The 13,471-nt window shown below is 42.0% G+C and overlaps 1 protein-coding gene across 2 annotated transcripts in view; it reads right to left on the bottom strand.

The window, feature by feature from the left end:
• ubxn7.L (UBX domain protein 7 L homeolog) overlaps positions 1 to 4,123 on the bottom strand; it is a 30,125-nt gene extending 26,002 nt beyond the window's left edge. The window contains exons 1-2 of one of the 2 annotated variants that reach the window (XM_041563488.1): positions 3,921 to 4,123; positions 1,884 to 2,037 (exon numbers count right to left, since the gene is read on the bottom strand). In XM_041563488.1, coding sequence (XP_041419422.1) covers positions 1,884 to 1,950 — 67 coding nt within the window. In that variant the 5' untranslated portion in view covers positions 1,951 to 2,037; positions 3,921 to 4,123. The remainder of the gene's footprint in view (positions 1 to 1,883; positions 2,038 to 3,920) is intronic. The other variant, XM_018263955.2, reaches the window with a different exon arrangement.
• Positions 4,124 to 13,471: the final 9,348 nt, after the last annotated feature.

The following is a 13,471-nucleotide window of genomic DNA, read 5'->3' as shown; positions in this document are numbered from 1 at the left end:
AGTGCGATAAAGACACTTTTTATCAATTTCCAATTAATTAATTTTTACCTCACACACCACCCACAAGGACTTAGGTAATGTAAACTTCATATAAAAAAAAAGAAGTGTGTGCTGCCAACATCGAATTAATATAAGACTACCCACTTACCATATTTGGCCGATTCCAAATATGTAACAGACCAAAATTGTCCTAGAATATATAGTGGTAGGCTGGAGAATCTGTGCTTTCTTAAAGGAATTGTTCAGTGTAAAAATTAAAACTGGGTAAATAGATAGGATGTGCAAAATAAAAAATATTTCTAATATAGTTAGTTAGCCAAAAATGTAATGTATAAAGGCTGGAGTGACTGGATGTCTCACATAATAGCCACTACTTCCTGCTTTTCAGCTCTCTTGGTTTACACTGACTGGCTACCAGGCAGTAACCAATCAGAGACTTGACGGGGGCCACAAGGGTCATATCTGTTGCTTTGAATCTGAGCTGAATGCTGAAGATCAATTGAACCTCACTGAACAGATATGTACGATGTGGCCCCTCTTCAAGTCACTGACTAACTCAGAGTTATAGAGCTGAAAAGCAGGAAGTTGGATTCTGGCTATTATGTTACACATCCAGTCACTCCAGCCTTTATACATTACATTTTTGGCCAACTAACTATATTAGAAATATTTTTTATTTTGCACATATCTATTTACCTAGTTTGTCTTGTCACACTGAACTGTTCCTTTAAAGGAACAGTTAGTAGAATTATAATACACTAACGGTTTGTAGAAAATACTTGGGAAAACGTCTATGTTAGCACTGTCTGCTCCCAGTCATGTGACTCGACATGAACACTATCCAGGACAAAAAAAAAAAAAAGGAGAAGACGCGTTCCAATATTTGCTGCGGTGTACCAAACGTACCTCCAAAAAGTTTATTTTGTGCGGCGTACAAGAATCAAATGTTTCAGGAGCCTGCTGCTCCTTTCGTCAGTGATAATGCACACATGTTGGTTAGCAAAATGAAAACAGACGCTGTTATACATGAAGACGGGACATTCTCTGCTACTGATTGACAAAGCGGCGACTAATAGGTATCATCACGAGGCCGATGTTGAGATCCGCACTTTCTAAAAGGGGTCCCGGACCAAAAAATTGATATTTTGCATAATGACAAAAAATGTAATTGTAAGCAACTAAACTAGGCAGTGTGTGTTTATCCCATTCTGTTGTAGGATACTTAAAAGGAAATGGAGAGCCTTTCAATATAGTCTGAATTTCTTTTTTGAAGCACTACATGTTTCGGACCACAACTGTCCTTCCTCGGGTGCAAGGTAACATGCACCCGAGGAAGGACCGTTGTGGTCCGAAACATGTAGTGCTTCAATAAAGAAATTCAGACTACATCTAAAGGCTCTCCAGTCCCTATTTTCGTCTATGATACTAAGTGGAGGTAGCTGCTCCAGCAACTGTCGATGAGCCCTAAAGACTTAAAGAATTTCTAAACAAGGAAATCATTGCTTACTTAAAGGAAATGTAACACTAATTTTTTTAAGTAAAACAATCTATTCTACCCTGCACTAAGATAAGCTCTTTCCTGCACTAAGTTTACCACTTGTAATGCTTTATTTAAAAAAAAAACATGATTTAACTCTGCTTCCAATCTTATGCATAAAGGCGATGGGGCGACATTCCCTCTGCAAGATCAAACATGCAGCACTCAACATCTCCTCCTAGCCTGAACTCTGCTCAAAGCGGACTTCAAAAAAAAACAAAAAAAACACTGAGAATTTTTCATCTGCCCTGTTTCGTACGTCAGACCGATTTATCTCTGAAGCACACAGGTCGGCGCAGTCTTTGCAGAAAGAAAAACACTGCCCACACGCACCATCTCCCAGTACCTGAATTAAATGAAGACGGAGATATATTACTAAGCAGCTGAATAAATCCTCCGTGCAGCAGTAACATTGAACTTCCGGTTTGGGCAGAAGTCGGCTAGGAGGAGATGTTGAGTGCTGCATGTCTGATCTTACAGAGGGAATGTCGCCCCATCGCCTTTATGCAAAAGATCGGAAGCAGAGTTATATCATGGTTTTTTTTTAATAAAGCATAACAAGTGGTAAACTTTGTGCAGGACAGAGCTTATCTAAGTGCAGGGTAGAATAGATTTTTTACTAAATAATTTAGTGTTGCATTTCCTTTAAAGGGATCCTGTCATGGGAAAACATGTTTTTTTCAAAACGCATCAGTTAATAGTGCTACTCTAGCAGAATTCTGCACTGAAACCCATTTCTCAAAAGAGCAAACAGATTTTTTTATATTCAATTTTGAAATCGGACATGGGGCTAGACATATTGTCAATTTCCCAGCTGCCCCTGGTCATGTGCCTGCACTTTAGGAGAGATGTGCTTTCTGGCAGGCTGCTGTTTTTCCTTCTCATTGTAACTGAATGTGTCTCAGTGGGACATGGGTTTTTGCTATTGAGTGTTGTTCTTAGATCTACCAGGCAGCTGTTATCTTGTGTTAGGGAGCTGTTATCTGGTTACCTTCGCATTGTTCTTTTGTTTGGCTGCTGGGGGGAAAAAGGGAGGGGGTGATCTCACTCTAAAGGTGGCCATACACGGATAGATCCGCTCGTTTGGCGATGTCGCCAAACGAGCGGATCTCCCTCCGATATGCCCACCTTGAGGTGGGCAATATCGGGCTGATCCGATCGTGGGCCCTAGGGCCCAACGATCGGATCCTAGCGTTCGCCAAACGGGCGGTCGGATCGCGGGACCGCATCAACGAACAGATGCGGCCGCGATCCGACGGGATTTTTAATCCCATCCGATCGAGATCTGGCCGACTTTCGGCCAGATCTCGATCGGGGAAGCCCGTCGGGGGCCCCCATACACGGGCCAATAAGCTGCCGACACGGTCTGTCGGCAGCTTTTATCGGCCCGTGTATGGCCACCTTAACTTGCAGTAAAGAGTGATTGAAGTTTATCAGAGCACAAGTCACATGACTTGGGGCAGCTGTGAAATTGACAATATGTCTAGCCCCATGTCAGATTTCAAAATTGAATATAAAAAAAATCAGTTTGCTCTTTTGAGAAATGGATTTCAGCGCAGAATTCTGCTTAAGTAGCTGGAGCAGCACTATTAACTATTGACATTTTGAACATTTTTTTTCCCCATGACAGTATCCCTTTAAAAGGAACATTAACACCAAAAATGAAAGTGTTTTAAAGTAATGAAAAATGAATGTTCTGTTGCGCTGCCCTGGTTAAACTGGTGTGTTTGCTTCAGAAACACTACTATAGTTCATATAAACAAGCCGTGGGGGCAGCCATTCAAGCACAGGATTCACAGCAGATAACCGATAAGCTCTGTAGTACACAATGGGATTCTTCAAAAAGTATCTGTTATCTGCTGTGAATCCTGTGCTTGACTGGCCGCCCCCATGGCTTGTTTATATGAACTTTAGTAGTGTTTCTGATGAAAGCACATTCATTTTACAAGTGGACGGCAACAGTACAAGGTGCATTTCCCTATATCTGTTGTCTGACATTTTTAAACCATGCGGGTCCCACCACGTGACTAAGAGCCAGGATAGTGTCGCCACTCGGAGAGCACATTTCAGGCTTGAGCAGGACCCCTCTGTAACCGAGCCATGTAACCTCAGGAATATGGTTTAGGAACTCCAGTTTCAGCTTAGTTATAGAACTCAATGATGAAAAGCATGATCAACTGTGAGGCACAAGCCCCTGTTGAAGCCCAGGTGGAACACGCTTTCCTTTACTCCACAACATTTACTCCTCTTAGACAGTCTATGAAACCGGAAGCGCTGTGTACGTCGCATGTAGCGGCACAGCCCCTTATAGTATGTGGGAAGTCGCGTGCGCAGGCTATGACTCACAGTCAGCCAAATGTACACCAACCCTCACATTTCTTACCGGTTATTGCTGTGAACTCCCTTAGGAGTTGCTGGGAGACTCCACCATCCGTCTCCATCTTTCCCCGCGCCGAAACAACAACAATCGCTGACGTACCTGTGCGCGAAGCAAGGCGCATGCGCTACCCGAAGGAACCGTAGCCATGGACTATGAACTGTCCAGCGCTAGCCTCTCCGTCACTTCCGGCTTTCTTAGAATAACTTTATTTAACACATTCCATGTAGACAATTAGCAACTAGGGACGCTGGTTAGGGAAGGGGTTTACGCCAGCGTTATTTACATCTTGGTCTTCAAATGGTTTCCAAGCTGGTCCTGATGCCTCATCACTCCCCCCCTCATGTGAATAAATGTAAACTGCCTTCCTATTACAGACAATACTAATTTAAAGGGGAACTTCACACAAAAAGCGATTGTTCACCTTCCAGTTAACTTTTAGTATGATGTAGAAAGTGATATTCTGAGACAATTTGTAATTGGTCATCAAGCTTTATTATTTGTGGTTTTTGAGTTCTTTAGCTTTTTATTCGGCAGCTCTCCCGTTTGCAAGTTTGGCAATCTGGTTGCTAGGGTGCAAATCACCCTAGCAACCATGCACTGATCTGAGTAAAAACTGGAATATGAATAGGAGAGGGCCTGAATAGAAAGACGAGTAATAAAAAGTAGCAATAAAAATACATTTGTATCTTTACAGAGCATTTTTTTTAGAATGGGGTCAGTGACCCCCACCCATTCAAAAGCTGGAAAGGATCAGCAGAAGACAGTAAATAATTCAAAAACTATACGAAATAAATAATGAAGACTAATTGAAAAGCTGCCAGGGATTGGTCATTCTATAAAAAATTAAAAGTTAGTTCAAAGGTGTAACACCCCTTTAAGCTTTTTGAAAAGTAAACATAATTTCAAGCAATTTAATCATTTAACAAATATGCAGACTTTTCATGATTTTTAATGGTTTCTGGCAGTTCCCTAAGCCTAGCCCCCTGCTCTCCTGCTGATCTGTCTTGACTACTTTGCTGAGCTGTCTGACTACTGTTACTTTGTATCAACAGCCATCTGTTCTCAGCCTGCATCCTCCAATCCCCACAATTCCCTGCACAAGTGATTTCCATAAGGAAAGGAACATCACAGTGCAATGCATTGTGGGTTATGTAGTTCCTGCATGCTGTCTGTAAGCTGTGGGGAAGTTGTTACAATTTGTAACATCAGTGTTTAGTCCCTCCTTCCCTGCTAGGATTTCAAATGATGCAGAAAAAGAACTGTTAAACAGCTGGATTTCAGCATAGAAAATGGCATTTATTCATACTTTTTGAAGAAACAGGTAACTGTGATGGGTATATTAGGGGTTTCTGTGTTATGTGGCCTCTTTATCAGATTTTGCTGCCATTATCCAAGACCAAAAAAAAATGGACGCCTAACGAATTATGGGGACACCACTTAATCATAGTCTATGATTATGTAGAAAAGATGCATAAGCACTATGTGAACTTCCAGAAATATATATATATATATATATATATATATATATATATATATATATAGTCAAACACAAGAGTCCTCTGCACTCAACCCATTATCAATATATTTAAGACAGCGACATTTTGTGCATACTGCTACTAAAAAATGCCTTACCCTTTAAACAAAACAGGGATTGTTTGTCCATATGGGAAAGTTGTGCTCAGGTAAAACCTATTCCCTTGTTTGTTATAGTTTATACAGGAGCAGTGACCAGCTCCATGTTGTAGCTCCCACCCTTCCCAGCTATAGTCAGGTGATCCCACTGGTGTCTAATAAAAGGGCAGCCAAGTTTGGGAGTTTTACTTTGAAAGCAGCTAGTAAGTTGCAGGTAAAACCTAGTCCCTTTGTAAAATGTATAATGAAGCAATAGAATTCTTAATGAATCAGATGAAAATTAAGCGTAGGACTGGCCAGATATGGGATGACTTTGACGTAGTTGGCCAGCTTAAATATATTGCAATATATGGACAAACAATCCCTGTTTTGTTTAAAGGGTAAGGCATTTTTTAGTAGCAGTATGCACAAAATGTCGCTGTCTTAAATATATTGATAATGGGTTGAGTGCAGAGGACTCTTGTGTTTGACTATATGTATTTTGTGGTCACAGCCTCATTGCACCCCCGCCTAATGGTTTTAAAAAATAGTGGTGAGCACAACTTTCCCATATATATATATATATATATATATATATATATATATATATATATATATATATATATATATATATATATATATATATATATATAAAGATAAAAAAGACCAGCAACACCAGGTTTTTTTGCAAGTAGAAAAAGTGTTATTGCATATGTAACCGACGTTACTTTTCGGTCCCTTTTGGGACCTTTCTCAAGGTTTTTTTTTTTTTTTTTTTTCACCTTGAGAAAGGTCCCAAAAGGGACCGAAACGTAACGTCGGTTACATATGCAATAACACTTTTTCTACTTGCAAAAAAACCTGGTGTTGCTGGTCTTTTTTATCTTTATATACTGGTCTTACAGAGCACCCAGGCAAAGGACTTGGAACGGAGTGCTGTCCACTACTATAAGATATATATATATATATATTTCACAGACATAACTTTATTTCAAGAGTTAAGTCAAGAATTAAGTCAAGAGTTAGTTCATTGTCATTTCATCCATATACGTTTGTACAGTACACAGTGAAACAAAACAACGTTCCTCTAGGACCATGGTGCTACAAACAACATAGATGTACTGGAGAACAAAAAAAAGTGCAAGTGCAAAAATATGCAACTCCTGCAAGACAGGACAGCACAGTGCAGGGACAAGACAGTGCGCACTCAGCAGATGTAATATGTTAAGTAAATAATGCTAAACGTCAGACATGATGGGTGTATCATTGTGATATGAACATGATAAAGAACATGATAAAGTACAGATGTGCTCATAGAGAACAATTGTATCCAACGGCTATTTATTTATACAATGGCGTACAGTGGCTGTGTAACGTTGTGGTATATAGTAAGGTCAGATGGAGTGTGTGTGAGAGAGATCTGTCCGGTCCCTGAGTATTCAGGAGCCTTATGGCTTGGGGGAAGAAACTGTTACAGTGAGGGCCCTAATGCTTCGGTACCTTTTTTCAGATGACAGGAGTGTGAACAGTGAGTGTGAGGGGTGTGTTGGATAAGCCACAATGCTGGTGGCTTTACGGATGCCGCGAGTGGTGTAAATTCACAAGTTGAAATAAAACCATGATACTCTGTTTCCTGGAACAAGTTTTAGTCCCCTCCATCACCAAATTCCATCGTGAAAGTGATGGATTCTGGAACTTAAAGTCCTATTGTTTTCCAGAGAATTAGTGCAGCACCCATTATAGAAAGCAGAGCAACTTTAAAGGAACAGTAATATAAAAAAAAAAAATGGAAGTGTAAAACTTGTGTGTTTGCTTCAGAAAGACTAATATAGTTTATATAAATAAGCTGCTGTGTAGCCATTGGATCAGTCATTCAAGCTGGAGAAAAGGCACAGGTTACACAGCACATACTAGATAAGCTCTGTCCAATACAATAGCATTTTATAGGTTATCTGCTATGTAACCGGAGCCTTTTTTTCCAGCTTGATTGGTTGCCCCCTTCGCTACAGAGCAGCTTGTTTATATAAACTATAGTACATTTCTGAAGCAAACACACGGCTTTTACCAGTGTAGAGCAACAGTACATTATTTTTTTATTACTTTGATACACTTTCAGTGTTTGGTGTTACTTTTCCTTTAAGTCCCAGACTGCTCTCACTTCACATTGGAACAAGATGTGGGAGGAGGTTCCATTACACTGTGGGCACGAGGGATGTTGGGACATGGTTAGTATCATGGCTTCCTTTCAATGTGTTGGATTCAAGGAGCATGGTATAGGGTATGATGATGACTTCCAGTAGCTCGTGAGTAACAAGTTGCTCTCCAACCCCTTGGATGTTGCTCCCAGTGGCTTCAAAGCAGGAGCTTATTTTTTCAATTCCTGGCTTGGAGGCAAGTTTTATTGCATTAAAAACCAGGTGTACTGCCAAACAGAGCCTTAATGTAGGTTGACAATCCACATAGGGGCTACTAAATTTGCCAACCACAGCCCTTATTTGGCACCCAGGAACATTTTTCATGCTAGTGTTGCTCCCCAACTCGTTTCACTTCTGAATGTTGCTCACAGGTTGTAACGGTTAGGGATCCCTGCTCTAGGCACTTATTTACCTTCTCAATTTTGTAAGCAGTTTAATAGAATGCTATGAGAACTAGCACTGCCATGCTTTGGAGCTTTTCCTGATAATGAGTTTCTCTTAGAGTTTTGTGGCTCACACCTACAGTGGTCATTGGCATACAGTGTTTCAATCTATGCAGTCACTGAAAGTATCTTATTGACCCCTTCCCCTGTGATTTCAAATAACATGCATCTTTTTTTTAGTCAGATATGTTACTTAAATTGATATGGGAGTCTGCATAAATTACTGGGAAATTAGTAATCAGTTCCCACATAGCCATGCGGCACACACAGCTTAAAGGAAAACTATATCCCTCAAACAATGTAGGTCTCTATAAAAAGATATTGCATACCACAGCTCATATGTAAAACCCCGCTTCATATTAATAAACCATTTTCATAATAATATCATAAATAGAAAACTGCCATTTAAAAAAAAAAAAAATAAGGGCCACCCCTTGGGATTGTATGATTCACAGTGCACACAAACATACCAAACAAACTATATGTCACATGAGCCAATTAACAGAGTTCTGTCTTTTGCTCCCATACTTCTTACTGTTCCAGTTAGAGTTGTAATATTTCTGGTCAGGTGATCTCTAAGGCAGCACACAGCCCATCACAAAATGGTGGTTCAAGGCAAGAGATGTAAAAGGGCAATTTTTACTGTACATCAATATATAAAGCCGTTTCCTGTTCCTTCCACATGGCAGTGGGCACACTATGGGTTAATCCCCCCTGCCACGTGATTGGACAGGTTTTCCTCTTTAAAAAACGTACAGATGTCCAGCAGACTGCCTCTCTTCTGCTGATGCTCCCGAGCCGAGACCTAACTCCTTGTGTGAGCTCTTGGTGGGCTTATGGCCAAAGTCTGGCTCCGGGGGGGGGGGTTCAGTCGCAATGCCGTGTAGGCGGCGCATGCGCAATAAGACACCGATACTTCCACTTCCAACATGGCGATGGCCGCCGGCGTGTTTTGTCACGGTCGCAAATACGCATTGACACAGGCGCATCTACGCTGACGCACGTTCCGAATTGTCGCTGAGGCGCCAGAATAGGCGGAAGTGACACATGGAGGTGGATTGGTGTGAAAAATTTAAAACTGTAGCACCTTCTCCCCCCAAAGCTGCCAAACTGGTAAGATAAACTGTTTGCCTGGAGTGCCTTTGTAGGGTTCAGAGGGTACAACTGTAAGTACACCTCTGTTTGTTACGTTAACCCACTATGAATGAGTGGACACCCTGGATACATATGTTCCTCTCCTTCCAGGGTCAGCATAATAGGAATTTTGCATTTCCATCCATGAGTTCCAGACGCTCTCATTCGGGCTCAAGGGGGTGAGTTATTATGAGGAAATTATTGGAAATAATTATCACATAACTAAAACAGAGTTAACTATTTATCCTTTCTTTGGCAGGAGTTGTCCGGGAGGCCAGAGAAAAAAATCAAGCAGGAAAGCATGTGCATCCTGCAATGACCCAGCCTTACCAGACAGTAACTCCTGCGCCAGATGCCTACAGGATCTAGCAGACAACCCTGCTCAATTCAAGGAATTCATGACATGGATGAAAGATTCATTCAACAAATCCATGACTGACATGGTTACACAAGTTACAGATAACGTACTTAAAAATATTAATCCTCATCTAAGGGGAATAGATCAACCGACACCAGTGGCTATACCTCATTCCACTCCAGAGTTACTAGGTGACAGCCTAGAGTCAGACGGGGAACTATCTTCTAACTGCTCCACCATAGAAGATTCCGCTTTCAATACAGACCTTGTAGAACCTTTAATTAAAGCCTTGGATCTGGAAGAAAAACCAGTCCCCAACTAAAAAAGACAAGATGTTTAAGTCTGTAGCGAAGAAGAATCATCTGTTTCCATGAATTTATTAAGAAAACGGTTGACTGAGTGGGATAGTCCAGACAAGAAATTTATGATCTCTAGAAAATTCAGGAAAATGTTCCCATTTTCCAGCAGACCGGTCTAAGACGAAGACAGAGGCAGACTCGCCAACATACTACAAGACATTAAGGTGGCCAATGATTTTGTAGCCGAAGCCTCTATGGACATTGTCAAATTGGAAGAGAAATCCATGAGCCTATCAGTGACTGCGAGGAGGGGTCTATGGCTAAGACACTGGAAAGCCGACCCACAATCTAAACACAACCTATGCTCTCTACCTTTCAAGGGTAATCTCCTATGTGGACCTGAACTGGATCAAATCATATCCAAAGTGTCAGCTGGGAAATCACTCTCCCTCAAGAAAGAATAGATGGGACATCGGTCAGAGGCAGAGCATACACCTCTAGACCCACGTTCAAAGATGCAAAGCAATACAAACCAGGCAGACCTTTTTCCAGGCAGTGAAAACCAAAGGACCAGTCCTTTCCCAGGAAGGGAGTTCAAAAACAGGAGAAAAGAGCATGAAGGTTGTGGAGCCCCTCCGTCCATTGTAGGAGGCAGACTCTCTCTGTTTCAGACAGAGTGGGCTCGAGAAATAAAAGACACATGGGTGATGGACATCGTGTCAAATGGATACAAACTGGAATTAAAAAATTCCCCACCTACGAATTTTATTTCCTCAGACAGACATGTCCCCAGAGGGGAAAAAGTCCTAACCTGCATCATACGAGATTTGTTAAAGAAAAAGATCATATCAACAGTTCCCAGGGACTGAAAGGTACCAAGGCTTATATTCCCATCTTTTTCTTCAGAGGAAAACAAACGGAGATTTCAGAGAGATCTTGAACTTACAGAATCTTAACTACAACCTTCATGTCCCCTCCTTCAGAATGGAGACCCTGAAGTCAATCTCTCAATGCATAGAACAAGGGGATTGGCTAGTGAAACTAGACTTGAAAGATGCTTACCTGCACATCTCAGTAAAAAAAGCTTCACAGGAAGTACCTAAGGTTCAACATACTAAGTCAACACTTCCAATACCGTGCCCTACCCTTTGGACTCGCCACGGCTCCAAGAATATTCTCCAAGACTCTGGCACCTGTGGTTGCCAAACAGACTAGCAGATATACAGATTTTCACATACCTCGACGATCTCCTGATCATGGGCCCCAACAAAGAACTTCTGACGTTGCATCTTCTATCAACGACTTCGTACCTACAAAACCTGGGCTGGTTGATCAACTGGGAAAAAAGCCACACTCAACCAACTCAAGAGTTAGAATTCTTGGGAGTCCTGATAAACACTCGGACTCTATCCCTAAGCCTCCAGGCAAGGAAGATTCCAGATATCAGAGGGGGAGCTCTATCTCTCACTCGGTTTCCCATGACAACAGCACGAATATGCCAACAAGTCCTGGGGAAACTAGGATCCACATCAGAATGTGTCAAGTGGGCCCGAACTCACACTAGAGCCCTCCAGAGGGAGTTTCTCTCAAAACGGGACCACAACCATGCGAATCCCAATCAGCTCATTTGTCTAAGCTCAGACACCCTGACATCCCTCAAGTGGTGGTTACAGGAAGACAAATCTACTCCAACCTTTATGTCTTCTCCCAAAAAGTTGGATGACCATTACAACAGACGCCAGCAAGAAAGGCTGGGGGGCTCACCTAGAGAATCTCAGGATACAGGGGAACTGGAAGGAGGAAGAATTACTCAAATCTTCCAACTGGAAGGAATTGAAGGCCATACATCTGAGTGTTTTCAAATTCCAACACATAGTCTAGGGAAAGGCTGTATGGATCAGGTCCGACAACATGACTGCAGTGACATACATCAACAAGCAAGGTGGAACAAGATCCAAAGAGCTATTAGCCTTGACCACTCTTATGTATTAGTGGGTGGAACATCACCTGACAGATCTGAAGGCAGTACATGTTCCCGGCAGTCTGAACTCTCTTGCAGACAAGCTGAGTCGCTCCCATTCAGTTCCAGGGGAATGGGAACTACATCAGAAAGCATTCCTCCTCATCCAGTCAAAATGGGGTCCCTTTTCCCTAGATCTGATGGCGACGAACAAGAACGCGAAATTGGCAACCTTTGTGTTGGAACTTCCACAGACCTTACCTCTTCCCTCCGCCCCCCCTGATTCCTCGAATATTGAACAAAATCAAAGAAGACCAAGCGGAAGTGGTACTGGTAGCCCCACTTTGGCCAAGGAGACCTTGGTTCCCTCTTCTCCTACGACTATCAGTCAAACAACCTCTCAGTTTTCCGATCCTCGTGGATCTCCTCAGCCAGGGAGTAATACTCCACCCTCATCCAGAAAGACTACACCTGGCGGCATGGCTCTTGAAAGGAGGAACTTAAGATCTTCATGGTTTTTTGCCAACTCCATTTCCACCTTATTGGCAGCTAGTAAAACTTCTACAATGCAGAAGTATTTTGTAGTATGGGAGAAATTTCTTGACTGGGGAAAGTCTAACAACATGAACCATCAAAACATCTCAGAAGTCAAACTAAGAATTTCTTCAGCAAGGGGTGGATAAAGCCCTCAGCTACTCGACCTTAAAAGGTCAGGTTTCGGCAATTTCCCATTTTTCCAAAACCCCTTGGGCTCAACAGATTTTTTCAAGGACTGAGGAGACAGACCTAGAGTCCGTTCACATGTCCCCCCGTGGGACCTTAACCTAGTTCTTAACTCCTTAACAAAGGAACCTTTTGAACCTTTGGATCAAGTACCCCTTAAGTTCCTGATACTCAAGATGTGTTTCCTGCTAGCTATTACATCAGCTAGCAGAGTATGCGAGCTACAAGCCCTATCAATACAAGAAGGTAAACTTTCTTTCCTCCAAGACAGAGTCATCTTAAAAACAGCAGACGATTTTCGTCCTAAGAGACTCTCCTATTTTCATACATAACAAGAGATCGTATTGTCATCCTTCCTCAAAGACCCCAAGTCTGAGCAGGAAAACCGGATAAAAACTCGATGTAATTAGATGCTTGTCTATCTATTTAGATAGGGTCAAGTCCTTCAGAAAGACAGACTCCCTCCTGGTGATCCCCTCTGGGAACAAAGCAGGAACTCAGCCTTCCAAGTCGACAATAGCCTATTGGATCAAGTAGTGTATACATTTGGCTTATAACTCCCAACATAATGTACCACGAGGGCATTGGCTGTGTCCTGGGCTTTCCATTCCAGGGCTTCAGCAGAAGACATCTGCAAGGCAGCAATCTGGTCCTCTCTTCACACCATTGCTAAACACTACCAATTTGAAGTCTTTATGAAAAAATGTTCTGCGTTTGGCTCAGCGGTTCTGCAGTCTGCTTTACTTGACAATTAAATATTCCCTCCCAGCAATTTGTGTTGATCTTTTGTACATCCCATAGTGTGCCTACTGCCATGTGGAAGGAACAGTA

Source organism: Xenopus laevis, chromosome 5L (genome assembly GCF_017654675.1).
Source record: "Xenopus laevis strain J_2021 chromosome 5L, Xenopus_laevis_v10.1, whole genome shotgun sequence".
Lineage (NCBI taxonomy): Eukaryota > Metazoa > Chordata > Amphibia > Anura > Pipidae > Xenopus > Xenopus laevis.
Note: the sequence above shows the minus strand (reverse complement) of the source record. Positions and strands in the feature narration are given on the sequence as shown.